General features: G+C 45.9%; 1 protein-coding gene across 5 annotated transcripts in view; it reads right to left on the reverse strand.

Annotated features, from left to right (window-relative positions):
• The window catches only part of AJAP1 (adherens junctions associated protein 1), a 121741-nt gene that overhangs the window by 69555 nt on the left and 24710 nt on the right, over nucleotides 1-27476 (reverse strand). For all 5 annotated transcript variants that reach the window (XM_083513179.1, XM_083513183.1, XM_083513181.1 and 2 more), the window contains exon 2: nucleotides 1969-2705. In XM_083513179.1, the coding sequence (XP_083369305.1) occupies nucleotides 1969-2705 (737 nt within the window). The remainder of the gene's footprint in view (nucleotides 1-1968; nucleotides 2706-27476) is intronic.

Raw genomic sequence — 27476 nt, forward strand, 5'->3', positions numbered from 1 at the left:
TTCAGCAGCCTACCAAACACTCCTTCTAATGCCTAGTTCAGTATTCAGGGAAAGGAATAAGTTAATATCTATTTCTGCCTAGAAGATGGGTCCATTAGAGAAATTAATCTGGGTATAGATTATACTGTAAATTCCAACAATTCCTCTCTTTCCCTTTTATTAAAGAGAAGCATCTTTCTGGGCTCTACGAGTCACAACCAACATTCTCTGCGATTTAATTTACTTCATGTGTGGCAAAGGGCCTTCCAGTCTAAACTTCTGTAATAGCAAACATAATTTGCAATAAATGGAAAGTCCACTTCCAGCTGCTGAGCGAATGGAATCGGTGCGTTGCGCTATGAGGAATGAGCATGGCGCTTAGATTCGATTACAGGGCTCCCACGTGTGGATTTACTGAGCTTACGGACAAACCCCCTTTAAACCCCCAGTGAGTACCACACATAAAAATGAAGGATCAGAGGGAGGGAAGGAGGGAGTTCCAGTTTGCTCAGTGGCTGAACATTTTCCTTGAAACGCATTTCATTCCGTTTTCAACTGTAATCCTTTTGTTCGTTTGTTTGTTTCTTTACTAGAAAACTACTCCCAAGAAGGGGTCCATGATAGAAGTTTATAAAAGTATGCATGCATGGCATGGAAAAAGTGGAAGGAGAAAGGGGTAGGGTTTCCCCCCTTCTCTCATAAGACATTAGAACTCGTGGACATCCAGTGAAACTAAATGTTGAAAGAGCCAAGGCAGACAAAATTCAACCCTTCTTCACACAACACATAGTTAAACTGTGGAACTCCCTGCCACAGGATGCAGTGGTGGCTACCAATTTAGATGGCTTATAAAGGGGATTAGACAAATCCATGGAGGAGAGGACTATCAGTGGCTACTAACCTTGATGACAATGCTCTGCCTCTACCGTCAGAGGCAGTAATGCTTCTGAATACCAGTTTCTGGAAGCCACAGGATGGGGAGAGTGATCTTATGCTTGAATCCTGCTTGCAGGCTTCCCATCATAGATACCATAGAGTGGCCACTGTGTACTAGATGGGCCATTGTCCTGATCCAGCAGGCACTTATTGTGCTCTTATGTCCAGGTCATTAGAGGGCTCAGAGGAAAGACTATGTCTTTTTGCCACTTGAAACAAAAGGCTAGAGAGTTGCCTCCTTCGCCTCAGGTGCAAAAGCTGACCAGACTGGGAGCTGAATCTTCCTTCAACACTGCCAACATGATGGTATCCTCCACCACACTGGAAGTCAACAAGGAAGTTTAGAGGGAGCAGGGATTGGCCAACTGGTACATAGACACCTTTCTTCCACCATCTCTCCACCACTGCCCCCTGCCCCCCCCCAGTATCTGCCATCTGAGGCAACTGCCTAATGATAGGACAGTCCTAAGTAACTTACCAGCATGCAACTGTGTTCAAGAAAATTATTTTGGCATTAAGGAAACCACACTGTGGGTTTTCTATAATGGGTTGCAAAATGGCAGAGGGGTGATGAGGATCAGGTGGGCTACACAGATGGGCTAAGCAGTTAATTCTGTCTCATTTCGGTCTCAATACTAACAACAAGAAATTGAGCCTTTAGTGTCATTGGCCCAGTATGGGGTAATGCTTTGCAAACAGACGATTCATAAAGCTCCTTTTGTGCCAACTTTTAAATACTTGCTGAAAACCTTTCTATTCTATCAGGCAATTGATAATACAGCTTTCCACAGTAGTTTCCTAATTCCAGATTTCAACTTTTTTTATATGGCTTTTATTGCATGGTTTTATACAAAATTGTTGTGAACCACTCTGATATCATGTTCTATGAATTAGTGGTACGTGTGTGTTGCATTTCTGTTACGTAGTATGCCAATCACAATAGAAACCCAGTGTGTTTGTTTTCCTGCTTGGATGAACAACTGGAAATGAAATGCAACATTTGCACACATGCAAGCAAATACGTACAAATCTAAAAGCAATCTATAAATATACCTGAAGTGTCTCCTGGGATCTTGGGTGGAGGGGCACCAACCTCTTTTCTGTTCCCATCAGAAGTGGCAGGTGGTACCATTGTGCTAATCACACCGGGGTTGTTCTTGGGTGTGCCAATCCCAGGGCCAGGTCCTTCTGGCTGAACCGTCGTGGAAGCCGCAGTTGTGGTGGTGATCGTGGTGGTGGTGGTGGTGGAGATGGTGGTGGTCTTGTGTCGCAAAACAGAGATGGTGGTGGCACTGCCATAAATTCCCGAGAAGCTCTCCAGGGTTTCCAAAGGGCTTGTGGACCCCCAGACAATCACCTCGGTCTCTGGAGTGGGCTTGCCAATTGCCCGGAGGTACCTTTTCCTCCTCCTCAAGTAAGTCTGGTATGCTGTACTCCCGTCTGCCAGAGAAGGGTCTGATCTGGCAGGGACAAAGTGCTCGGGGTGCCCATTTTCCCAGAGGAGGTCCGTGGCTTTGTGTAGACGTTTGGAATGATACGTACTGGCCAGCTGTCCGTTAGACCGTTCCAAATAGGGGAAAGCATGGTTCCCCGGAAGCCCATAACTCCTGGCCTGCTGCCCGGATCTAAGACTCCACAAAGGACTATGCCAGAATCCATGTCGGTCACGGTGACCCGGTCTTTGCAAGGGCCTATGACCATGGCCCAAAGATTCACAAGAGGTGAAATCCATGGCAAGTCGGAACATGGCTATTAAAATCCAAGCATGGCTTCGTACAGGATAACCTGACCTGCAGATAGACACAGAGCTGTGTTAGAAAGAAGCAAACAAACAGAAAAGTCAACAGAGTTCATTCAAGGGGAGTGTTGCAGGATGACGCACTGAAACTCTCCAGACTGTTGCTCATGGATCTGGCAGTTCTGCCTGTCTCCGAAATCTTATCTCACATGAGTGGCTAACAAATCAGAGAGTGGGCTAGCTCTGAAATTTCTTCCCTGGCACACAAACCTTTGCGTGAAGATTTGTTGGATTTCAACACAGGTTGCCCTTTAAATGTGACATTTTACATGGTTGAGTCAGCAAGAATGGAGTCCAAGCAGGACTGGACCATACTGTTATCCCAAATGTGCAAATTGGCTCAACGTTTTTGGTTAATGAGCACTTTTGTTTCCAGAGCTGGAACACCTCCTCAGACACCTTAAAGGTCTCCCTACCCACATTTGCCAAAATGTTTTCCCAAAATATATCTAGTTGATGCCCACAATATTGAACAGATGACATTTCTTTATATATATATATATAGAGAGAGAGAGAGAGAGAGGTACCTTGGGTTACAAACGCTTCAGGTTACAAACTCCACTAACCCGTAAGTAGTACCTAAGGTTAAGAACTTTACCTCAGGATGAGAACAGAAATCGTGCAGCAGAAGTGCGGCAACAGCAGGAGGCCCCATTAGCTAAAGTGGTACCTCAGGTTAAGAACGGTTTCGGGTTAAGAACAGACCTCTGGAAGGAATTACCATAAGTTTGTAACCTGAGGTATCATTATTTATATATATATATGACTGTCATCAGGCTGCTCCATAATCCTGGATTTGCATGAAGTCAGAGGGCAGCCTCTGATGAAGGATTTGTAGTGCTTCATCACAGTCTTGGGAGTTGCATGGCCAAGGTATGGGAGGGGGGGAGCAAAGGAGAAGTCAGGATATAAAATTGGGTTTTAAACAACCGCCGAGGTTTGATTATAGCAGGGATGGAGGTACACAGAGTAGCTGTGATGGGATATGGGGGAGTGCCTGAAGGAGTTGTGAGGGGATTTGAGATTTGGGTGTAGAGAGAGAGGTGAGGATTGGCAAGGGGGTTGGTGGGTTGGTGGCGGGTAGGCAAGGTTGGCAAGCACTATGAGAAGGGGTGGTAGCCCCTAATGAATTCCATATTTGCTATTTGACAGTTGACACACAGTAGCATTGATGGATGATATACCCAAGCATTTTGCAGTTTTCAAATGTCACATTCAGAATTGGATATTTGGGCAAAAATTGAATATCGGTGAATCTAACCCGGCTTCCCATTACCCTGGAAGCCACAGGAGTTGACAGTGCTCTCTGTCCTCAGGCCCTGCTTGTAGACTTCCCACAGGCATCTGGTTGGCCGCTGTGAGAACAGGATACTGGACTAGATGGTTCTCCTTTGGCCTAATCCAGCAAGGGCTTTTCTTTTCTTCTGAAAAACACTGGACTGTGGGAAGGGAAGGCAGGGAAAGTCACTTTGCCATCGCCACCCACAACCAGCCTTGCTTTGTGGGCCCACAGCATTTACTGCTCAGAGATATACTGCCCTTCAATGCAGAGGTTCGATTTACATCTAATAGCCATCAATCCCTTCCATTGTTCCTCTCAGCAATAACCAGGTTGACTCACTGCCCGGGATTGCAATTTAGCAGCCCTGAGATAAGCCCTTGTATTTTTCCTTCCATCCGGCACATCCAGTAGGCTATAAAACTTACTTTTTTAATGAAATGAAATAGAGATGGAAGAGAGAAGGGAGAGAATGGCTGCATTATGTCTTGCTGACTGGGCATGATGCACAATCAGATCTGGCATGATCACGCAAACTATTCGGAATGGCTCTGGGTCCTCAAGGGCCTGACACAGCTCTGTGAGACTGCAAAATCCTATCCTGGAAACTCGGCCAGTCTTGGCCACATCTGCTGAGCAGTGAAAGGTCCAGCTAGTCTCTCTGTAGAAGTATGAACATGAGAATGCAAGAAGAAGCAACCCATCCACTCCAGCATCTTATTTTCCCAGTGGCCAACCATATGCCCAATGGGAAGCCCAGAAGCAGGATGTGAGCGCAACTGCATTTCCCCCAGCTGTGATTCTCATGCTAGCGGTCTATAGGAAAGGGACTGAACCTAAAACTGCCAGTATCATAATACTGTTATACAATTCTATGGTGCAGCCACAGTTGGAATACTGTGTGCAGTTCTTGTTGGCTAACCTCAAAAAAGGATATTACAGTGGTACCTCGGGTTACAAACACCTCGGGTTACAAACACTTTGGTTACAGACTCCACTAAATATTTTTTCCTATTTTCTCCTTCTGTCGTAACATTGGAACTTGTGGACATCCTGTGCAACTTAATGTTGGGAGATTCATGACATGTCAGGCGTCAGAGGACCCAACACCCCCCCCCCCACAGTAGGTTGCTAGGAATGGATAAGACAAGGAAAGTTATTACCAGTGCTTTTTATTCAATATTCACAGAGAGAGGCTTAGAAATGCAGCCTCTTGGAGTAATGGTGCTGCTCCCAGTGAAACCCCACCCCCTCCGTCTCTCCCACTTCTTCATGAGTCATCGCTACCAGTGCTGGAAAGGGCCTTTTGCCTTTGAACTCTTTGCTCTCCTACTTTCAAGGCCCGCCATGTTCTGGGAGAGGAAGGGGATCTGGAATGCTTTCTAAAGACACAGTCCATCAGTTGTCTCTCCCCTGGGGCTTCTTCTTCCTCTTCTCCCATTATTTCCCAGTCCCCCCCCCTCCTCAACTGCCTCTCAGCTGTAACCTCCCTCAAACCCCATTGTAATTCTGAACTGTCTCCTTCTTCTCAGGAAGGGTCAGACTGGGGAGGTGGTCTCCACCATTCCTCCTCTGCCCAGTCCCTGACAAGACAGATAAAAAGAAAAAGAAAAAGAAAGTATTTCTTCACATGACACATAGTTTGTGGGAATGTTCAGGGATGCAGGAGAGGATATATTGTCTGATTATATCCTTTTCCAACTTGTGTTAACAAGTTCTACAATTTAGCAGAGTAGCATCCCCCCTTTTTAAACTTGCAGCGGATGTGTTTGCTCAGGCTTGTAAAGCCTCTATAACAACTGTTCTGTTATTTCCCCCTTATTCCTTCATAAAAGATAAGACACGACACAGTCTTCTACAGATGTATAAAAAAAGGTTTACTCACACATTCACAATCGGATCCCAGAAGGCAGACTTAGCTTAGAAAAGTAACATATACTTGGAAACTATTCCATAAGAAAACAGTCCCTTTGTCCTCTCTTGGCTGGAAGCCAAGAGGGCATCTTTGGCCAAGTAGATGTTGCTTCTTCGATGCATGTGGAGAAAGAGAGAGGTAGCTGCCCTGCCCTGTGCTTTTGTTGTTACCTGCACAGGTGAGGCCACACCCACCTCTAGTCACATGCAGAGGAAGTCTGTCCCAGCCCAGAAGGAAACAGGGTTTACCTGATGGCTGGACAAATATTCCTCCCCATGGGTAAACATGTTCACTCTAGGAATATTGTACATGACTGCTCTTGTGTTTCACATCCCACATAGTTAAGCTAGGGAACTCAATCCCCCAGGAGGCAGTGGTGGCCACCAACTTGCATGCATTTAAAAGAGGCTTGGAGAAATTCATGGAGGATGGAGTCTATCAATGGCTACCAGTTACAGTGGTTATGCTCTTTATTCAGAGTTACAGGCAGCGATGCTTCTGAATACCAGCTGTTGGAAATGAGTTATATACCAGCTGTGGGGGAGGGAGAAAAACTTTCCTTTATCCACTTTCCCTATGCCTTGCATAGTTTTATTAACTTCTATCATGTTGCCCCCAAAAGAGCACTTTGCTGGGGCACCCACCCAACATTCGTCCAGTCCTGCAACTGAACCCTATTTGGTTCAGTGATGGCAGGGAGCGCTTCAAGGTGATAACAATATAAGCCAGAAATCCTGGCACGCTCTGCAGAGGAGGGAACTATTGGCTCTTCAGCACCACCACTGAAGATAGCCAACGGGCAGTATTGCAGCTACTGTCCTTAGGTGTGCTAGGAAGAATGCTTCTTTTTTTAGAGGCGGAGATGGTTCATTTGGTTAAACGGCATTGATAGAGGTGTCAGGGGTTGCTTTAGAACTCCCCACACACATACCTCCAAATGGGCCCAATGAGTCTCCTACCTGCCTTTGCCACCCCTTTTATGATGTCTGGGAAACAATAATTGAAAGACAAAAGAGGGAATCATTCTCCTCTCCTGCAGATCTGCAAGGAAAATCCCAGGCATTGCTGCGGGTAAGTCAAGAGTGCAAGTTTCCAGAGAGAGCATTAAAGCAAGGCTCTTCCTTAATAAAAATGCCCAGCCTTGCTGTCATTTATAATGGCCCGTCAGACTCAGACTTGAGCCCCGGCTAACACTGTTAATGTGATTTGAAATTTCTCCTTGCAGGAGAGGAAGACAGCCAGGGCACAGGGTTGCCTGACAGGGCATCCATCTCCAGGCTCACAATCACCACAGCCCCAAGTATATAACTTCATTCTCTCAACCCTTGTGGTGTTTTAACCTCTGTGTCTGCAGACTAGGCAGTCTGTATCCTGTCCACACTACGTAAAAAAATCCTTTTACAACTGAGCAGCAACTTACATTTTGGTCTGGGTTTATGGGGTAGCTGGGGAGGCTCTAAGACTTTGTTCAGTCCACAGTTTTACATGGAACAACCCCATTCACTCCTCCTGGACTAATACACATATCAGAATGCAGAGGTCCCTTCTATTTATTGCACTCCTCCAAATTTTGAAATACAGCTTTGAGCTAAAACAACCAAAATGCCTATAAAAATGCACGTTTCGCATTAAAATGCATGCTTGTAAATGAAATTCATAACTATGTTTACTCTAGGTTTCCCCTCCTATATACAATCTTGTACGCCATTCTGCCTAACACAGTATGCAAAATCTTTTTGCAAAGCAACTTCTTCTACGCTGCTCTTTGGTATGTTATTTTCCACAACAGATGCATTTTTAGGCAAACTTTACCCTAGAATGTACATTTTTGTGCCCATTACTTGGCTGGAGAACCACATTGCAAAATTCAGAGGAGTGTGAATTTTTGAAGGATGTCTGCATTTCAGCTCATGCACTGTGTTAGTTGAGTGTAAATTAGGTAGGTTTACCTTTAAAGGTGAACTGAATCAAATTTATTCCCCATCCCTAATTTAAAGGCAAAATGTGACCTTTTCAAAAAACTGATTTGTTATTTTTTGCTGTGGTTTGCTTGTATAATAATAATAATAATAATAATAATAATAATAATAATAATATATTTATACCCCGCTCATCTGGCTGTGTTTCCCCAGCCACTCTTGGCAGCTCCCAACAGAATATTAATAATAAAAAAGTGACAACATCAAACATTAAAAACAAGGGCATTCACCAATTGATGCTGAAAGAGGATGGAATGAATATATGAATAAAAGCAAGTGAAACTGACGCGGAAACATAATACCCTGATCCATCCACCAACCCCTACATGTACTTTATCCTGCCTCCGCTATAGTGAGCAAATCTGAGGGGGGAAATCGCAGACGATTTGGAATGGGGAAACTGTGTGTGTGGGAGGGTCCAGCTGTCTCCCCTGATGGTTGCAGCAGTGACTGCCCTTGTCAAAATCAGTTCCCACTCAAAAGATGCTTTTAGCTCTCTTTAGAAACTGTAGGGGATGATCCAGTCCTGCAACCCCTGATGTCAGGTAACGGTTGGTCCTAATTAAGAGGCCTCAGCTAAGGTCAATCACCAGGTGCTGGAGTTCCAAGAACAGGCAGAGTAGTGGGTGCGGTCAGTCTGTGTGGACAATGGTAGAGCCAAACACAGGTTCAGAGTGACAAAAATAGGAGAGGAAAGGACAACTCTCCGGAGCAACAATCCAGAGCAAAGGAGTAGGCGCTTAGACAATGTCGTCACTAGGGCTGTGCAGCAGATCCAGCTGAATCCCAGATCCTGAACCAAATTGGGTTGACTCAGGATTCAGCTGGTTTGCACCAGGTCAGGTCAGATCAGGTCCATGCAAGATCCAAGGCTGTCAAAAGAGTGGGGAGGTCTGGCAGAGAGGAGAGGAGAACAGAGAAAAGGAAGGAAGCCTACATACATTTCTTTTTCCCATGACCCTGAATGCATGTTTAATGGGAGTTTGCAGACCCTCATCCAAAATTAACACGTAGCATTGGGCTGTTTTCATTCATGTTCATCTTCATCCCACATACAAACATTGCAGATCATATCCAGTGCTAATCCTTCTCCATGTAAAGCCTTTGGAATTAATGGGCTTGACTAGCCACGGGCCATTCATTTCCATGGGTCTACTCTGAGCACAACTAACAGTCAATGCAACCCTATCAATGTGACTGCACGGCTGCATTAAAATTCTAGTCGAGAAGCATTTGCTGGTGCATGGGCAAAGCACCACAGACAAGGAATCTTGATGTAGCTATGCATGCAGTCGAATCGCAATGCAAGAGCAATTCATTGACACAATTGATAGTGTAGAAGGTAAAGGCTGCAGGAGTGGTTTTTTGTAAGGGGGAGGGCAAATTGCCCTAAAGAGTGCCCTCCTGTGGGCTCACCTCTTCCTCATTCCTGACCCTTCACTCACGCTTTCCTGCAGAGGCCTTGCCTGCTTGCTCAGAGGCAAGGAAGGAGCTGATCTGCTTCCTTACTCCAGCCCCGGCTCATTTGCATATACAACAGAGGCAGCAAGGGGTCCAGCAGTGGGGCCAGAGGAGAGAAGGAGTTGGTAGTGGTCTCGTTAATGGTGGGTGAAATGGCCAGTTCCCATCAATGTTGAACCCTTGATGCCAGAACTGGAGAATGACGGAAATGTGCAAGCCATCCACCCACAATGTTCTATACAAAATCCAGACATTTAAACAACAGAGATCCAAATCAATGGATTCAAATGGCAAGAAAGGAGATTCTGACTAAATATTGGGAAGAACTTTCAGAGGGTAAAAGCTGTTTGACCGTGGAATGGAATACTTCAGAAGGTGGCGGACTCTCATTCACTGGAAGTTTGTAAGCAGAGTTTGGATGGCTACTCTCAGTTGTAATTCCTGCATTGCAGAGGGCTGGACTAGATGACCCTTTCGGTTTCCTTCCAAGCCTACAATTCTACGATTCTATGTTTCTTTGAGGGCATCAGAAAGTGCCAAATGCACCCGCTTTCAAAAACAAATTCCAAGGAGAAATTTGAGTGAGGAAAATTCCGGAAGCCTCTGCCTTGCTCTGAAGCTTCCTTCGTAAGTGCATGAACTAAGGCTCACTCTCTGTACGTGAGGGCCCGTTGGACATCTGTGGCCATCTCAGTCAAGGGGAAAGGACATCCTTTCCTTGAGGTGGCTGGAGAAATCAGCTCATTGGGAACTAAAGATTTCCTATCGCTGTCTCCAAATGGTTTAGTGGTGTGTTGCCTAGACAACCAGAAAACTCCCACACATAGCTATTTTATTCAGGAAGACATCCTGTCAACACACACTGTCTTTCTCTCCCTCATGTGTTCACACACACACACACACACTGGTTTGTGTGTCACATGAGATCCTCTGCAACAGATAACTGCGGGGGCTTCAATGCTTCCCAACCCAAATTCTACCTTACCAGGAAATACGGACGCTTTGGGCAATTTGCTTGGCTAGGTCCATCCTTGAGATTCATTCTCCCCTGCCTGACAAGGGGATCATGAACTGTGATGTTAATGGAGATGAGTGAGCAACCTTGATACGGCGTCTTGAAGGAGGAAACTCATTTCTACTTCATGTCAGTAGAATTGCTTTGGGCAACCCGGAAAGGATAAGCTGGCCACTGGCCATACCTTATCATGGGTGATAGTCTGGAGTAAGGATGGAAGGGTGTGCTTCTCCTCAAACTGGAAAGGATCTACCCATTTGTGAGAGTTCCAAGTAAACCTTTGCAAGGCCCATCCAGAAGAACCTAAGAAAAGCATGATGGGTCAGGCCAATGGCCCATCTAGTCCAGCATCCTGTGTCCAATTCTGGGTGCCATAATTTAAGAAGGATGTTGGCAAGCTGGAACATGTACAGAGGAGGGTGACCAAGATGGTCAAGGTTCTGGAAACCAACCATGAGGAATGGTTGGGTATGTTTAGCCTAGAAAAGAGGAGACTAAGAGCATATATGATAGCCATCTTCAAATACCTGAATGGCTGCCACATGTCTCCTGCTATGGATGGTAGGGCCCAAACCAGTGGTTTCAAGTTACAAGAAACACTAAACATCAGGAGGAACTTTCTGATGTTAAGAACTGTTCAGCAGTGGAATGTTCTCCCCTGCAGGTGGTGGATTCTCCTTCATTGGATTTTTAAGCAGAAGTTGAATGGCCATCTGTCATGGAGGCTTTAGTGAGATTCCTGCATTGCAGGAGGTTGAACTAGATGACTAGAGATTCCAGCTCTACAGTTCTATGATTCTATACTTTCTTTTACCTGTCCTTAATCTCCAAACGTTCAGCTTCATTGTATCACCCTTAGTTCTAGCGTGATAAGAGAGAGAGAGAAAAAGCTTTTCAAAGTCCACTTTCTCCATCCCAGGCATCGTTTTACAAACCTCTGTCATGTCACCTCTTCCTCGCCTTTTTTTGTAAACTAAAAGTCCTGAAAGTTTCCCCCATAGGGGATTTTTTTCAATCCCCTTGATCATTTTGGGTTATACCTTTTCTGAACCTTTTCCAACTCTACAACATCCTTTTTTTGAAGCAAGACAACAAGAACTGCACACAGTACAGTGGTACCTCAGGTTACATACACTTCAGGTTACATACGCTTCAGGTTACAGACTCTGCTAACCCAGAAATAGTGCTTCAGGTTAAGAACCTTGCTTCAGGATAAGAACAGAAATCGTGCTCCGGTGGCACGGCAGCAGCGGGAGGCCCCATTAGCTAAAGTGGTGCTTCAGGTTAAGAACAGTTTCAAGTTAAGAACAGACCTCCGGAACGAATTAAGTACTTAACCCGAGGTACCACTGTATTCCAAATGTGGCTGCAACACAGAATTGTATAATGCTACTATGATACTGGCAGACTTATTTTCAATTCCTTTCCTAATGGTCCCTAGCATGGAATTTGCCCTTTGCACAGTTGCCGCACACTGGGTTCGCATCTCCACGGAGCTATCCACCATGTCCCCAGGGTCTCATATATACAAAGAGTGGACTCAGTTTTCCAGCTAGGGATGCTGGGAGTTGCAGTCCAGCAACATCTGGAGGGTGTAGGTCCACCACCCACAATATACAGTCAGCAGTTTGAAAGGCGCAAGACACATAAAGCAATGAACAGGAACAGCAATTTTTTAAAATCCTCATCAGCCAAATGCTTTTCTTTCTTTATTGCTGATGCTTTCTTCTGTTAAGTGAGCATTAATCTCCCTTGCTTCATTTCATCCTTACACGAACCTAGGGAACGAGGTGAGGCCAAAAAAGGCAAGTCTACCATCATCGTGAGTTCTGCCTGCTATAACCCATCCATTCCAAGTCCCGAGTAGGGGGCAATAATTGCTGCAATCAAGTCATAAGGACTAGAAACTTTAAAAGGAAAAATTGAAGCTGAACTGTATTACATGATGAATTCCAGATGAATACTATGACAAATATGTCAATTCCCCCCCCCTCATTTCCACCCCCTAGTCTTTCAGTTTGCCCCATTTCCACTTCAGTTTATATTACGACCCCAGCTTGCCATCTAGACACAGACTTAATATTCTCCCCCTACTTAACATTACACATTTTTAGAAGAACAGCCTACTTGAATATAAAGGAATATTTATTTAGAAGGAAAGAAAAAGAAAGATTTTTTTTTTTAAAAAAAAAAAGTTAAGCCATGCTAAAAGAACTCAGCCCTCCTCCCTTCTGTGTATAAGCATTTTTAGCATCTTGTACGATGGAGAGAGAGATAGAAAAAAGATTTTCACCCTTGGCTGCTAAACAAGAAAATAGGTATTTTCCATGTAACAAATTAGGACGGGCAATCAGGCAAACTTATTCGGGCAAAAGAGCTTTCTGGCAATTGCTGTAATCAGCAGGATTCAGGCGGGCTTATTGTGAGGTTAGCTTTACTTAGAGTGCTTCGCATTTTTCTTGTTTGAAAATGAACATGGTCCCTCCTTTTAGAAGAGGGAGGACACCCTCCCCGAAAAAAAGGAGAGCACACAGAGAGAGGCATCCCCATCACCCATTTTTAAAAGACTCAACTGTTCTCTCTATTTCGTCTTTCTGATCCCAGCTCAAGGATGCTTTGAGTGGAGCTGTTGTGTCAGAAATGGATCTACCTGCCATTAAGTCATTTTCCCCCCTTCAAGAGTGGCTTTACAGGGTCATCAAAAAGTTTGCCTGAACCAAAACAATTTATTTCATTTTGTGCTCAGATTTGTCTACATCAAAGAAAACCTGCAGAGATTCCCCTCTCCCCCAAACAGAAATAGTTAGCAGCTCATGGACGGTATTTTGCTTCTTGCCAACATTTAGGCTCATTTTCCTTCCTCCTGTGTCTTTATTGTCCTTGCCTTCATAGTCCTTCTCTGCCCTTCATGCTATTGGCTGTGGTGAATGGTGAGATTTTGGCTGCTGATGTTGCCATGCTTCATTTGGTATGAAGACATCATGGCTGCTTGTCGCTGGCAAAGCGTTGCCATCCAGATGTAGTTGAACTACAGCTCTCATCGTGTTTGACCATTGGCCATGCCGGCTGGGGCCAGTAGGAGTTGTGGCCCAGTAACATCTGGAAGGGAACACATCAGCTACTCCTGGCCAACACCATCTAGCAGCATGCCCCTGAGAGTCAGAGAGGAGGGCTTCCTAGTCCTACCTGGAGATGTTTGGGGTGGTTTGTGAAGGTTCCAAAAAGAGCCAACAAAATTATCAAGGAGATGGCGCAACTCCCCTATGAAGATAGGTTGTGGCATTGGGGACGTTAGAGAAAAGGCAAGTAAGAGGCAATAGGATAGGAGTTTATAAAATGACCCCTGGCTTAGAGAAAGTGGATAGAAAAAGGCTTTTCTCCCTCTCTCCTAGCAGTAGAACAAGGGGACATCCAATGAAGCTGAATGTTGGAAGATTCAGGATGGATAAAACAAAGTCCTTCTTCATGCAATGCATAGTTAAACAGTGGAACTCACTGCCACAGGAGGCAGTAATAGCCTCCAACTTGGATGGCTTTGAAAGAGATTGGAGAAATTCATGGAGGATAAGACTGTCAATGGCTACCAGCCATGATGACTATGTTCTACCTCCGTGGAGGCAACAATGCTTGTGAATACCAGTTGGAGACCTCAGTGGGGAGAGATTCTTCTTGTGTTCAAATTCTGCTTGCAGTTGGCCACTGTGAGAACAGGATGCTGGAATAGGTGGGTCATTGGCCTGATCCAGCAGGCTCCTCTTACTTCTTTGTGGAATCTAGACCTTCTACATGCAAACTATTTCTTACACCACCATTGCAAACTGTTCCACACCCTTTCACTGTGTGCCTCTGTGATAGGATTTGTGGAGGGGCAAAAGATGCCCTCTCTGGCTTCAGCTGAACATTTATTATTATTATTTTAATGTTCTCAATGAACACTTTGTCTGGGTGAAACATTGATTGACACTGTCCTTATTAAAACAGCCAGGCACACAGTTCTAACAGTGCAATTTTGCTGTGCATTAGCTGGGCACCCAGGCGTAGTAGACTGAAGCGTCTGCTGTTCCCTGGTGCTGACCCCAGCACTCCAGCCCTGAGAGCTTCTGGACCTCAACATCCTGAAGGAAGGCTGCCAAAACCACAAGGTTTTAAAGAAAGCAGGGGAGAGCGGCACAGTGTCCCCTGAATCTTGTGCTCTCAAGGTTTCTCTAGTTGCTGAGATTTATGCTTTGCAGACCCAGGGCACAGGGTCAAAGAGGCTGGATACTGCCTTGGCTGAGCCAGGGAGAACAGCTTTCTTCCCCCCTGCCTTCCTTCCAGAAAGGCTGCCATTCTGGTGACATGCCTAGATTTTAATTCACTCAGCAACGCACTTCAAACACTGCAAAAGCCCACGAACCCAGAAAGACTGGGAAGTGTTCCATTTCATTTCAGTCAGTCCAGGCGCCGGCTTCGCAGCCAAACACACAGCGAGGAAGCAGGCAGCTTGTCAGTCAGTCTAGGCAGATCTATGTGCGTCAAGGTGGCTCTGGCTCACACCCACAAGCAGGGAACTAAATTCCACCATGTGGTTGTCCTTGCAAGTACACAGCCCCCGCCGAGAAAAGGTTCCTGGAAGCCCAAGCTGCAATCTGTCTTTCTGATTCCAAATTCTGCGGGGGGCAAAGATGAAGGCTACCTCGGCTGGATCATTTCAAGGGGACCATGTGTGTCCACATCCCACATCCCAAGTCAATGGGTTCAAATGACAAGAAGGGGGATTCCAGGTAAACTTTAGGAAGACCTTTCTGATGGTCTGATGGCGGAACAGACTCCCTTGGAAGGTGGTAGACTCTGTCATTGGAAGTTTTTCAACAGAGATCAGATGACCATCTGTCAGGGATTTTTGAGCTGTGATTCCTACATTGCAGGGGGTTGGACTAGATGACCCCTGAGGTCCCTTCTGACTCTACAGTGCTATCACTCTTTGCTTCTATTAAACAGCAAACTCGGTTCCCAACAGCTTATCCTTATACACCCCAAAGAAGCATGCTGAATGTCGAAGGTTTGCGAAACTAAAAATACAGTATGTTTAGAGGTGGGTAACTGAAAGGGGTTAACCTTCCACCAAGCAACCCAATGAAGACTGAGCATGCTCATTGGGGATGGAATGCTGACTAAATGTGGAATGACAGAGGGCATGGCTGGCTGGATCCCTGCAGAGAATCCTTGTAAACTGCAAAACTGTGTGGAAGGTTGCCACTTGTTTATGCATCTTATACACATTCAGATGCTGTGGTTTGGGGAGGGTGCAGGATAAATTGGGTGAACTAAAAAACAAAAACAAAACAGGAACATTAAACTCAGCTGAAAAATTCTGTTTGGCTGGGTCAGGGAGGAGATGATGTAATCAAGAAGACAGAGTGCATATGGTGAGCAGCAGGATGGAAATGAGGACAGCGGGGGGCAGGTCTTACTGGGGATCCTGCAATCTGCCTTAAATCTGAACACAGGCATCCGTAGGAATGCAGATGTGAATGCAAAAGTTGGGTCTGAGCATAGGATCAAGTATATACAGAGGCAGAGGTGGTCACACTGGGAGCAGTGGGAAAGGGTGTGTGGCTTTAGTGAGATCAGGAGACAAGGCCAAATGATCATCAAATGTTGGCAGATGTGCCTGTCACCTCCAAAATGGGGGTGCCTGATACACCAGGGCTCTCCTAATTTTCTTACTATATAGACAAAGCTTCTGAACGCTTGGTGAAATGTAATGGATGGGGACCAGGTGATGCACAAAAATGTGACCAGGTGATGCACAAAAATGTGACAGAATCGCTATGATTCAGTGGGTCAAGTTTTGGTGTGCAGCTGGGGAGATATAGGTTCAGATCTCTCTTTAACCATGAAACTCCCTCAAAACAGAGTCTTGGGTAGGCCACTTGCCATAAGCCCAGCTTAGCTTGTTCCACATAGTGGCATCAAAAAAAGAAAAGCAAAGGCAATTCAACTGAACAGACCACACAAATCCTGGCCGAGAGACATCAGAATGAATGTGGGGTACCTGATATGTCACCAAAGAGCCTCCCACAGGGATAAGTGGGTCAATGGGTTAGCAGAAACCCTTGTAGGCAATTAAGTTTTGTGGATCGATGTGCAAGGCTGCCAACCTGTTTACGACGACAGCATCAGAAGCATCTCATATAAATTTTGCTAGGGAAAAAATTATTAAAGAAAAGTCATTAAGGAACTCTTCTATTTTCTTTTCCCATCATTTTCCTTTCTCCCTCCTCCTCCTCCCTTCCATTTAATCTGCAAGGCTCACTGGCCCGCAGTTGATAGGTTTGAATGTGGGGAGTTAACAGACGGTGAAATAGCTTCATCTCCAGTGCCGCTGAAAGTGGGGAGAGAGGGAGAGAGCTGGCCTTCACTTTATTCTCAGGTGAGGGGAGTCAAGGTGAGGAGAGGGAGCATGCAGGGCCAGTAGCCACCTGGCCTCAGGTTAAGGATGGGTATTAAGAGGACCGTCAGCTTACTGGGACCTGACACAGCATTTCTGATGTAGTTTCTAAAAGGCATTCTGCTCCACATTTGTAAGAACTCAGTCTTTTACTGTGGCAGCAGCTACACTTTGGAACTCCCAGTTGATTGATATCAGGCAGGCTCCTTGACTGTGCTGTTTTTGGCACCTGCTAAAAACATGTTTGTTTAGGTGCACCTACCCAGATGTTCAGAAAGTTGATGCACATCTGCTTTTAGTCTACTTTAACTTTTTGAAAGTATTTCCGTAATTTTTTCTTATTTGTAATTGTTTTGTATTATCTTTTTTGTAAACCGCTTTGGAGATTTTTACAGTTGATCAGTGTATGAATTTTATGAGATGATGATGATGATGATGATGATGATAGTCAATCATTGAACCCAAACCCGTCTCTGTGCCTTCTGTAATTAGTTTCTGATCTAGACCCTCCCTTTAAGTATAAAGATCTAACTACAGTGCTGCCTACCACTACCCATTTTGAGATAATCTCCCACTGAATACCAGTTGCTGGAAACCACAGAAGGGGAGATTGTTGTCCTTGGGCTTGGGCCCTCCTTGCAGGTTTCCCATAATGGGCATTTGGTTGGCCACTGTGATAACAAGTTGTTGGACTAGATGGGCCACTGGCTCTTCTTATCTTCTTATGGAAAGACCTTCCAAAGTCCGCCTCTGATGGGATGGCAAGGGGAAGTTTGGGATGTGGCTCTTGCTAAGGGAAAGGGACCCCTGACCATTAGGTCCAGTTGTGACCGACTCTGGGGTTGCGCTGCTCATCTCACTTTATTGGCCAAGGGAGCTGGCGTACAGCTTCCAGGTCATGTGGCCAGCATGACTAAGCCACTTCTAGCGAACCAGAGCAACGCACGGAAATGCCGTTTACCTTCCCGTCTGAGTGGTACCTATTTATCTACTTGCACTTTGACATGCTTTCAAACTGCTAGGTTGGCAGGAGCAGGGACTGAGAAATGGGAGCTCACCCCGTCGCGGGGATTCAAAATGCCGACCTTCTGATCGGCAAGCCCAAGGTGCAGTGGTTTAACCCACAGTGCCACCAGCGTCCCTATATATGGCTCTTGCTAATAGGCTGTTAAAAGATCAGATTGAACATGATCATTTTGACAAGATTCTGGTTCCCATGCATCAGCTAAGTAAACAGAAGCAACAACAGCATCCTTGCTCTGTTTTCCTTCTTATATGTGCCTTGGGCATGCATATAACACCCTAAAGGTTTTGTTGAAGTTGATAAATGTCATTTTAGTATAAAACCAGTAAAGGTAAAGGTAAAGGTAAAGGTACCCCTGCCCGTACGGGCCAGTTGTGTCCGACTCTGGGGTTGCGCGCCCATCTCGTTTAAGAGGCCGGGGGCCAGCGCTGTCCGGAGACACTTCCGGGTCATGTGGCCAGCGTGACAAAGCTGCTCTGCCGAGCCTGCACCAGCGCAGCACACGGAAACACCGTTTACCATCCCGCTATAAAGCGGTACCTATTTATCTACTTGCACTTAAGAGTGCTTTCGAACTGGTAGGTGGGCAGGAGCTGGGTCCAAACGACGGGAGCTCACCCCGCCATGGGTATTCGAACCACCGACCATACGATCGGCAAGTCCTAGGCGCTGAGGTTTTACCCACAGCGCTACCCGCGTCCCTATAAAACCAATAAAACATCCCACAAAAAAGAGCAGGGTGAGTGCTGACATATGCCCCCAAAAGCACAAATCAACAGACGCTTCCCTGGGGTGGTAAACATAAAGGATAATAGAATTGTAGAGTTTTCAAAGGGTCCCACAAGGGTCATCTAGCCCAACCCCCTGTGAAAAAGGAATCACAATTAAAGAATTCCCAACAGATGGCCAAGCTCAGATCCACACTGTCCACAAGGAACTGACATGGTGACACTTTAAGTATGCTGTTGCCTGGCTGGAAGGTATCCTTGCACTCTGATATTGCATTCCCCCCCCCCCAGCTGGATGATAGAGAGGGGGTGTAGAAACCAGCCTACTGTACACAGGTAAAATCTATAGCAATCCTCCCACCCACTTTTGCCTTTGGCCCTCCCCATCACTTGCAAGCGGCCCCCAGAAGGTCACCCAGAAGGGAATGTGGCCCCAAGGCTGAGAAAAAGGTTCTCCCTCCCTGGCTTGAGACGTGCTGCACCAGCATTGGAGAGAGGTGGCAACATCTGGGAAATAAAGGCAAGTGTTTCATACCCACCAGAGAAGATATTAACTTGCTAGCCTAACCCAGCAGGCCTCAGGTTTACCAAAGCCACCTTCACAATCAGACTAGGAAAATGTGTCACGCTGGAACGCCAGGGAGCTTATAGAAGGCCACAGCCTGAAATACACAAAGCCAGGAGGTTTGTTGCCTCCCCTCTCCCGCAGACTGATCCGACTGCTATTATTTGGCAGCTGTTCTGATCTGCCGCTGCGGCAGAGGATTGTCTACACCACGCTATCAGAGGACCCTTGCTGTTCGGCCCGTCTCCCCCACAAACATCAATAGCCTGACAGTTGCATCCTCTGGAAATCGCCGAGTAGGAACAGACCGGCTTTAGAGCTCTGCTTTCGCCGCCTCATCGCCTCTTTTATTTCTTTCCTTGCAGCAAGAGAGGCAGGGGAGAGCAATTTGGCGACAGTCCCCTGCTGAGCCGGGAACACTGAAAGGAGATCTGGGAGAGGGAGGGAGGGAGATGCCTTCCTTCAAGAAATAACAACAGGCATCTAGAACTGGCAACCGGCAAAACCTATTAGCTGTTTGCACTGGTTCTGGGCCCAAAATGTTCCTTTCCATTTTTCTGCCCCGCCCCCCAATAGGTTGCACCTCATGTTAGTCCTGCTCAGAACAGACACACTGGAATCACAAAATGATAGAGTTCATTTTTAAAAATATCATATTAGCCCAGGGACTGGTTAACCACAATAACATGTTTTCCCCCCTTTTTTTGCAATGTACAGTGGTACCTCAGGTTACATACGCTTCAGGTTACATATGCTTCAGGTTACAGATTCCACTAACCCAGAAGTAGTGCTTCAGGTTAAGAACTTTGCTTCAGGATAAGAACAGAAATCGTGCTCCGGCAGCACGGCGGCAGCAGGAGGCCCCATTAGCTAAAGTGGTGCTTCAGGTTAAGAACAGTTTCAGGTTAAGAACGGACCTCCGGAACGAATTAAGTACTTAACCCAAGGTACCACTGTATCTTTTTGTTGTTGTTCTGTTTTGTTTTCTACATGGGTACTACTTCATGTTTCTTCTTCTTTCTTGTGTCTTATCATACTCCGTGCTTTTGTAATTTTTTAAATTTTTGAATACAGAATATATATATATATATATATATATATATATATATATATATATATATATTTAAAGCGTAGAGTTGTAAAAGACCCAAAGGGTCATCTAATATAACCTCTGCAATGCAGGAATCACAGCCAAATATTCTTAACAAGGGTCCCTTAATTTAGCTGTGATTCCTGGATCAGAATAGCCAGCTGGATCATCCCAGTTGGCTCATCTGGTTCAGCTTTCTCTTCTCACAGTAGCCACCCAGATGCCCATAGGAAATAAGCAAGCAGGATTCAAGCACAAGAGTCCCTCGCCCTCTTGTGGCTCCTGGCAACTGATATTCAGAAGACCTGTTGTCAATGTGGCTGTTGCTTTAAGACAAACTCACAGAGGACCTCTAGCCAGAGGATATTGGCCACGTGGCTGGTGCCTGGGAGGTTAGTTCGGTGCAATCTGAGAGAGAGGTGCTAATACTGCCAGGGCAGCTGTTCTTTTAATCAATACATAATTTTTGTTCATCCAAGTGCCTCTGCAACATTGGAAGATTCAAGACAGATACAGTGGTACCTGTGGTTATGTACTTAATTCGTTCCAGAGGTCCATTCTTAACCTGAAGCACCACTTTAGCTAATGGGGCCTCCCGCTGCTGCCACCGAGTGATTTCTGTTCTCACCCTGAAGCAATGTTCTTAACCCGAGGTACTATTTCTGGGTTAGCGGAGTCTGTAACCTGAAGCATCTGTAACCTGAAGCGTATGTAACCTGAGGTACCACTGTAAAGGAAAGCACTCCTTCACACGGGTCTTAAGCTATGGAACTCGCTCCCACAGGAGGCAGTGTTGGCCAAGCAACCTGGATGGCTTTAAAAGAAAATGCAGCAAATTCATGGAGGAGAACAAGGCTATCAGTGCCTACATGCCATGATGGCTATACTCTGCCTCCAACCTCAGAGGCAGCAATGCTTCTGAATGCCAGTTGCTGGAATCTGCAGGAGCAAAGGGGGCCCCTTGTGCTCAAACCCTGCTTTCCTTTCGTAATTTTTCAAATGCAATTCTTTTCTTCATTAATAATGGTTCCCCCAAGCTGCAGGAGAAATTTGAATTCAGTAGGAATCACTTGTGAGTAGAGGTTTTAGGGATTTGTGCTGCTAAACAACATTTTCCAACTATATTTTTTTGATCCAAAGGATAAAACACCTTCCTGGCTTTTAACCCAGAAATGGAAGGATATAGCCATAGAAAAGAATGCATCATGCAAAAAGCAAGGAATGAAACTCATTCACTGATTCCTTGGTATGGCGTGTCAGAAGCATGTCTCTGCTTCTATGTGTGACACCGTGGGATGTAGCACAGGGCACCTAGGTTTGCCACAATTTCTCCCACCACCTGGGCTTAGAAACAAGACCAGCATCTGGAAACATCCACCTAAACACTGCGTGCATTTATTGCAGTGTGGACCAGGCCACTGGATTTTTTCATCACACTGATGGCAACCTCCCCCTTCTCCCATCGTTGAGACTTTGGCTTAAACAAAGGGGTTTTGTGTCCGCCGAAATCCGCACCTGCCTCCTGAATTAGCTCTGCTCCTCCCCCCCCCCCCTCCATCCCTGGCGTACACAACACATGCCAAACTGGCAGCAGTTACATGAGAGGGAGAGTGGCAGACCCTCCCCTTGTTGTGTGGTTTGGCGCAGTAATATATTTCCGAATCCCTCTGGCATGCACTCTTGCTGTCCCAATTTACGAGGACGTGTTTATTTCCCAAGGACTGCCCATGGCAAATCACTGTCCCCATGCTGTCCATAACAGTTGCCTTTTAGGGATACCTTGTAAGGGTTTGAGTGGCATGGGTGACTTGCCCAGAAACAGGGGCCTCTGCAGTCAGAGAGCCAGTGTGGTGTAGTGGTTAAGAGCGATAGACTCGTAATCTGGGGAACCGGGTTCGATTCCCCGCTCCTCCACATGCAGCTGCTGGGTGACTTTGGGCCAGTCACACTTCTCTGAAGTCTCTCAGCCCCACTCACCTCACAGAGTGTTTGTTATGGGGGAGGAAGGGAAAGGAGAATGTTAGCCGCTTTGAGACTCCTTCGGGTAGTGTTAAATCAGGCTATCAAATCCAAACCCTTCTCAAAAAGTTAACTGTCTAAGGTCCCATCCGCACCATACATTTAAAGCAGTATACTACCACTTTTAAACAGCCATGGCTGCTTCCAAAGAATCATGAAACCTGTGCTTTGTTAAGGGTGCCAATGGTTGTTAGGAGAACCGCCTAGTCCCCTCACAGAACTACAATTCCCAGAGTGGTTTAGCAATCAATCCCTTTTCCCTGGGAACTCTGGGAATTGTAGATCTGTGAGGAGAAACAAAGGGTCTCTTTTAGCAACCCTTGGCACGCTTAATAAAATGCAGGTTCCATGATTCTTGACTGTTTAAAATTGTAGGATATACTGCTTTAAATGTAGTTATCATTGCCCCCCCCTTTTATTTTTTTAAAGGCCTATCTAAATTATTTCATCTCTATCAAGTCATAGGCCTTTTATTTCTGTATCCAGGCATCTGTGGTGGATTAAGTCATAAAATCAGATCATGCAGTGAGATTTTACTCTTGGCACAACACTCTATGGAAGATCACTGGGCAGTGACCCTAAAATGAGCATTTTCTGTTGTTGCTGAAGCATCACTTGTTTCAGAGGTCTTGCAAAGACATCTCTTTTTGCCTGGGCTTTCCCTGACCTATTAGATTACTCCTTGTTATTACAGGATTCCTGTTATTGTATAGACCCATAGAATTGTAGAGTTGAAAGGGACCTCAAGGGCCATCTAAGCCCAATCTCCCTGCAATGCTGGAATCACAGCTAAAGAATCCTTGACAGATCGCCATCAAACCTCTCTTTAAAAACCTGGAATGAAGGAGAGTCCACCGCCTTCATAATGCTATTTAGTTGCAGCTCTCATGTGATTTTTTTGTTAGCAATTATCTTAATTATGACAGTAAATGAAATGCCTTTAAACAATCAATAAAAATTATAAACAAAGTGTTGTATCCAATGTTACTCCTACTTAGATCAGACCCACTGAAATTAGTGGGCACAACTAACTTAGGTCCATAAATCTCAATGGGTTTAATCTGAGTAGGACTTAGTGGACTTCAAAGGCACATTAAGGTGATTGTTCCATCAGTGTGAGTATTTCTGCTTGCCCGATGGAGCCAGTGTGGTGTAGTGGTTAGAGTGCTGGACTACTAGCACCTGTGAGACCAGGGTTCAAATCCTCCAGCTTGGCCATAAAGCCCTTTGGGTGACCAGTCACTGCCTCGCAGCCTAACCTACCTCACTGGGTTGCTGGGAGGATAAAATGGGGGTAGAGAAGCATATGCACCACCATGAACTCCATGCACACAAGAACTTATTTGCGTCCCACCCTGTATGTTTCAGAAATGTATAACTAGAGCCTAAAGAACAACCCCCAAAAAATTATCATCAAAATTCTCCTTTGTACCCAAACCCTGAGAACATTTCAGATGGGGAGAATTGCTTAAGCTCCCCACTCTTGTTCCTACAACTCTGAACTCATACATCCCTTTGTCTCAGTGACGCTACACCTGGAAATCTGCATATTTGCCTGCTTAATTTTACTGCAGATGTTAAAACAATGCCATTATAACAAGGCCATGACACCCAGTGCATCAAAAGTCAGGCAGAATTTTGCATCTATGTCCTCACAAGAGCTCCTGGAGGAGTCTAAGTAGATGGCTCTCCATCTCTGATCTCCCTGCCCTTGAATCATCTGCCTTGGAGGCCTCAAGCGCAATGGGGGAAGTCCCAGACAAAAGAGTCACTTTCAGAAAGAGGCTGCAGAAAGCTACTCACTCACCCTTAGCTGCCTTACCAGTCTTACATAATCACTTAGCTTTTAAAGAGGAAAAGAGGAAATCTAAAGAGGTTTTATATTTTATAAAAACAAACAAACAAACATGGCTTCTAATCATCACAAAACAAGAGACTGATGGCAAAGCATTAAAAAAGTAGGACCTTGGAGGACTTTCAGAACATGCAGATAATCACACATTGTGGACTGCAAAGCCCAACTGTGAGAGCTGTAAAAGTTCAGTGCTTTTTTTTAGAGGGGAGGAAGACATAGATTAGAACTGAAATAGCCCCAAATGTGGGCAAAGTACACCAAATTTTAGGTGAAATAAAAGATGCAGGGGGAAAATAGCATGAACCACCTATATCAGGCCCATGCAGAGTAAGGGAAGTGTTGCAGACCAGGTGTAAAACATCTGTTTTGCATGCTGAAGGTCCCAGGGTCAGATCTTGGGCTTGGAAAGTCCCCTATCTAAATCCCCGAAAATCCCTGCAATTTGAGAAGGTTCTTTCATTCCTGATACCAACCTTGTAGACAGTTCACACCAACTGTGGCTTTTGCCTCAAAATCCTGATACATCTCTTTTGCATTTCAAGGATTTGAGAGTGGCTGGTCTTGTTTTGCCATCTCTGTAAGGAGTTTCTGTTTTGTCTCGAAACACCAAATTCAGCTGGCAGCATGAACTTTCCTTGGCAGGAGTCTGCAATTAAGCTTGGGTTTGCAAACTGGCATTGGCTCACTCTTTTGCTTGGGGGTGGCCAGCGGAAGCCTGCTTATCCATGGGTGAAAGTCACTTTCCTTAGATCAGTTTCACAAGACGAGGAGAGAGACCACCTACCTGTGAGCTGCTCTGGATCTGGCCTTCTCTGGCCCCACTCCCATCTTGATTGAGAGGGCAGGGACCTGACCAACTCCAGCTGCAAAGGTTGGTTCTACTGAGCAGGGGGTTGGACTAGATGAGCTTTGAGTCCCTCCCAACTATACAAAGGGTAGTGAGTCTCTGTGTGTGGCCCAGCTCTTTTGGAACTGTGAATTATGAGGCAAGAAATGAATGTATAACCAACAAGTGGGCTCATCACAGTGTGGGGAGACCTCTTTCAACCCAATGACCACCTTCCCTTCTGGGTCAGTTATCAGTGTTTAGTGACACAGGCCTCATCAGAGTCACACTTTTAAAGCAATATCACTCCACTGTAAAAAGACATGACTTCCCCCAAAGAATCCTGGGAACTGTAGTTTTTTAAAAAAAATTAAAAATTTGCACTGAGAGTTGCTAGGAGTTCCGCTAGTCCCCTCCCAGAACTACAATTCCCAGTGGTTCATCAGTTAAGCTTTCCTTCCCAGGAAAATCTGAGAATTATAGTTCTTTGATGGGGCCTCCTAACAACTCTGAGCACCCTTAACAAACTACAGCTCCCAGAATTATTTGAAGCAAGCCATGACTTATTTAAAGTTGCAGCATGGTGCTTTAAATGTACGGAGTGAATGTGGCCTTTGCATAACCCATTCTGTGACTTTGCGGTGGACGACGGGATGCAAAAGCTAATTATAACAAAATGGTGGTGGTGGTGATTTAATACCCCCTTCCAAAAGTTTGATTGTAAGCTCTTTGGGGGAAGAGAGCTGCCCTTTATTATTGCTATTGTTCTACTTTTGCTAGTTCATAATGCCTACTGATGAGCAGGAGGAATGGAGCTGGGTTCTGCCCTGTGCTCTGACACTTCTTTTGTGGCATCTTCCTGCCCACATTCTCCACGACTCCAGCTGTTACCAATGCAGTGTAGGAGCCAACCACAGGAGAGTGCCAACCACCTCATCAAGGGAGCATTTCAATTGGCCTGTAGTCAAGCATGATCTCAGTGGCCCTCTGAGACTTGCTCTCTCTCTCTCTTTCCCTCTCTCTTGAATCAGGTTCCTTAAGCAGCCTCGCCACTCAAGTTCATTGCTATATTGATCTGGCTGACCTAACTCCGAGGCATTTTCTTTCCCAAGTGACAGGGGTGTTAATTACAGATTACTGACCAACAGCAGCTTTGACAGCCGCAGAGTTCCAGCCCTCACCTTGGACGCCAAAATTAATCCATTGCCACAGTGCATTATTTCAAGCTGGAGTGGAAACCTCAGGTTTGCTTCGGAAAGCCATTTCCTCTCTCCTCAAACGTGTGTGGTTAATAGAGAGATATACTGTACACCCATCATGTGTTCAGAAGCAGCCTTGCTCTGAATATGGGAGAGGGATATTCCCTCAAGGCTGTGATTATGGGCTTCCCAATGGCTTCTGATAGGCCAATGTGATCAACAAGATGCTGGGCTTCTCATCTATTGGTCAGATCCAGCAGGGCTCTTCTTGTGTTCTTACTAACAGTGATAGGGGTAGAGCTTCCATGTACAAGAGCAGGATGCATCTGATTGCCAGGTACTGGGAATCAAAAAAGGGAGAGGACTGCTTCCTTCATGACCCACTGTAAGCTGCCCAGAAGTATCTAGCTAGCCTGTTGGAACCCAGCCATGGTCCAAGGCATTTTTCTGCCTTTGCCAAGACAAGACCTTTCCTCCATTCTGTGTGGCAGTTGAATCTGACTTCAGCACCAGTCTCTGGACAGCTCCCTCCACTCCATCCAAGGACAACAATCTAGCTTGGCACTGCATTCCATTCAACAACACCTCACAGCTGCTTCACCCACCACCCTGTCTGGTGCCTGCCCATAACCCAATCAAACAAATGTTGCAATGCAGCCCCTCCTTCTCCTCCTACCCTACAATAGTCTTCCCAGATGTGACCTGGAAGCTTGTTTTCTGCTGCTCCAGAGGGCAGGACCCAAACCAATGGATTCAAAGTGCAAAAAAGGAAAGTCCGACTAAACATTAGGAAGAACCTTCTGATGGTAGGAGCTGTTGGCCTTTGCCCCCGCGTGAACAGGGAATCCCCGGGCGTGTCTCTGACCCGGCCCGCCAATCAGTGGGTCGGGGAGGTGGGGCCTAGCCTATTTAAGGCCAGGCACGCCCGGGGACCGCCGTCTTTTCCCCTTTCCAGCCGTGAGGTTTTCCCATCCCACCCACCCTGAGGTTAGGCTCCCTTAGGTTAGGCTAGCTATGACCTTGCTATGGACTTCGGTTGGTTGCCGCAAGGGGCCTGGTAGGAATTTTTCCAACTTGGCGCATTTTGAGCCTTTTGGTTTTTTCGCCTACCTCGTAGCAAATGTCACAACTTCCGTGGTATTGGCTGTTAGGCATTGGCAGGGGTTAATTGTTATGCAAATGAATGGGGGGAAGGAAGCGCCATCACCTTCCCCCCAATGAAAGGGGTAGTCCGGTAGAGGACTCCGGGGGGGCGTTGCCTTGTCCGAAACCTAGGGAGGTAAGGGCCTCCGGCACGCCCCCGACCGGTGACACCCGTGGGATCCTAGTTGGCGTACTTCAACAGGACTCCCACGGCTTGTGAACAACCCTTCCC

The sequence above is a fragment of the Podarcis liolepis genome (assembly GCF_965112155.1).
Source record: "Podarcis liolepis genome assembly, chromosome: 7".
Taxonomy (NCBI): Eukaryota; Metazoa; Chordata; class Lepidosauria; order Squamata; family Lacertidae; genus Podarcis; species Podarcis liolepis.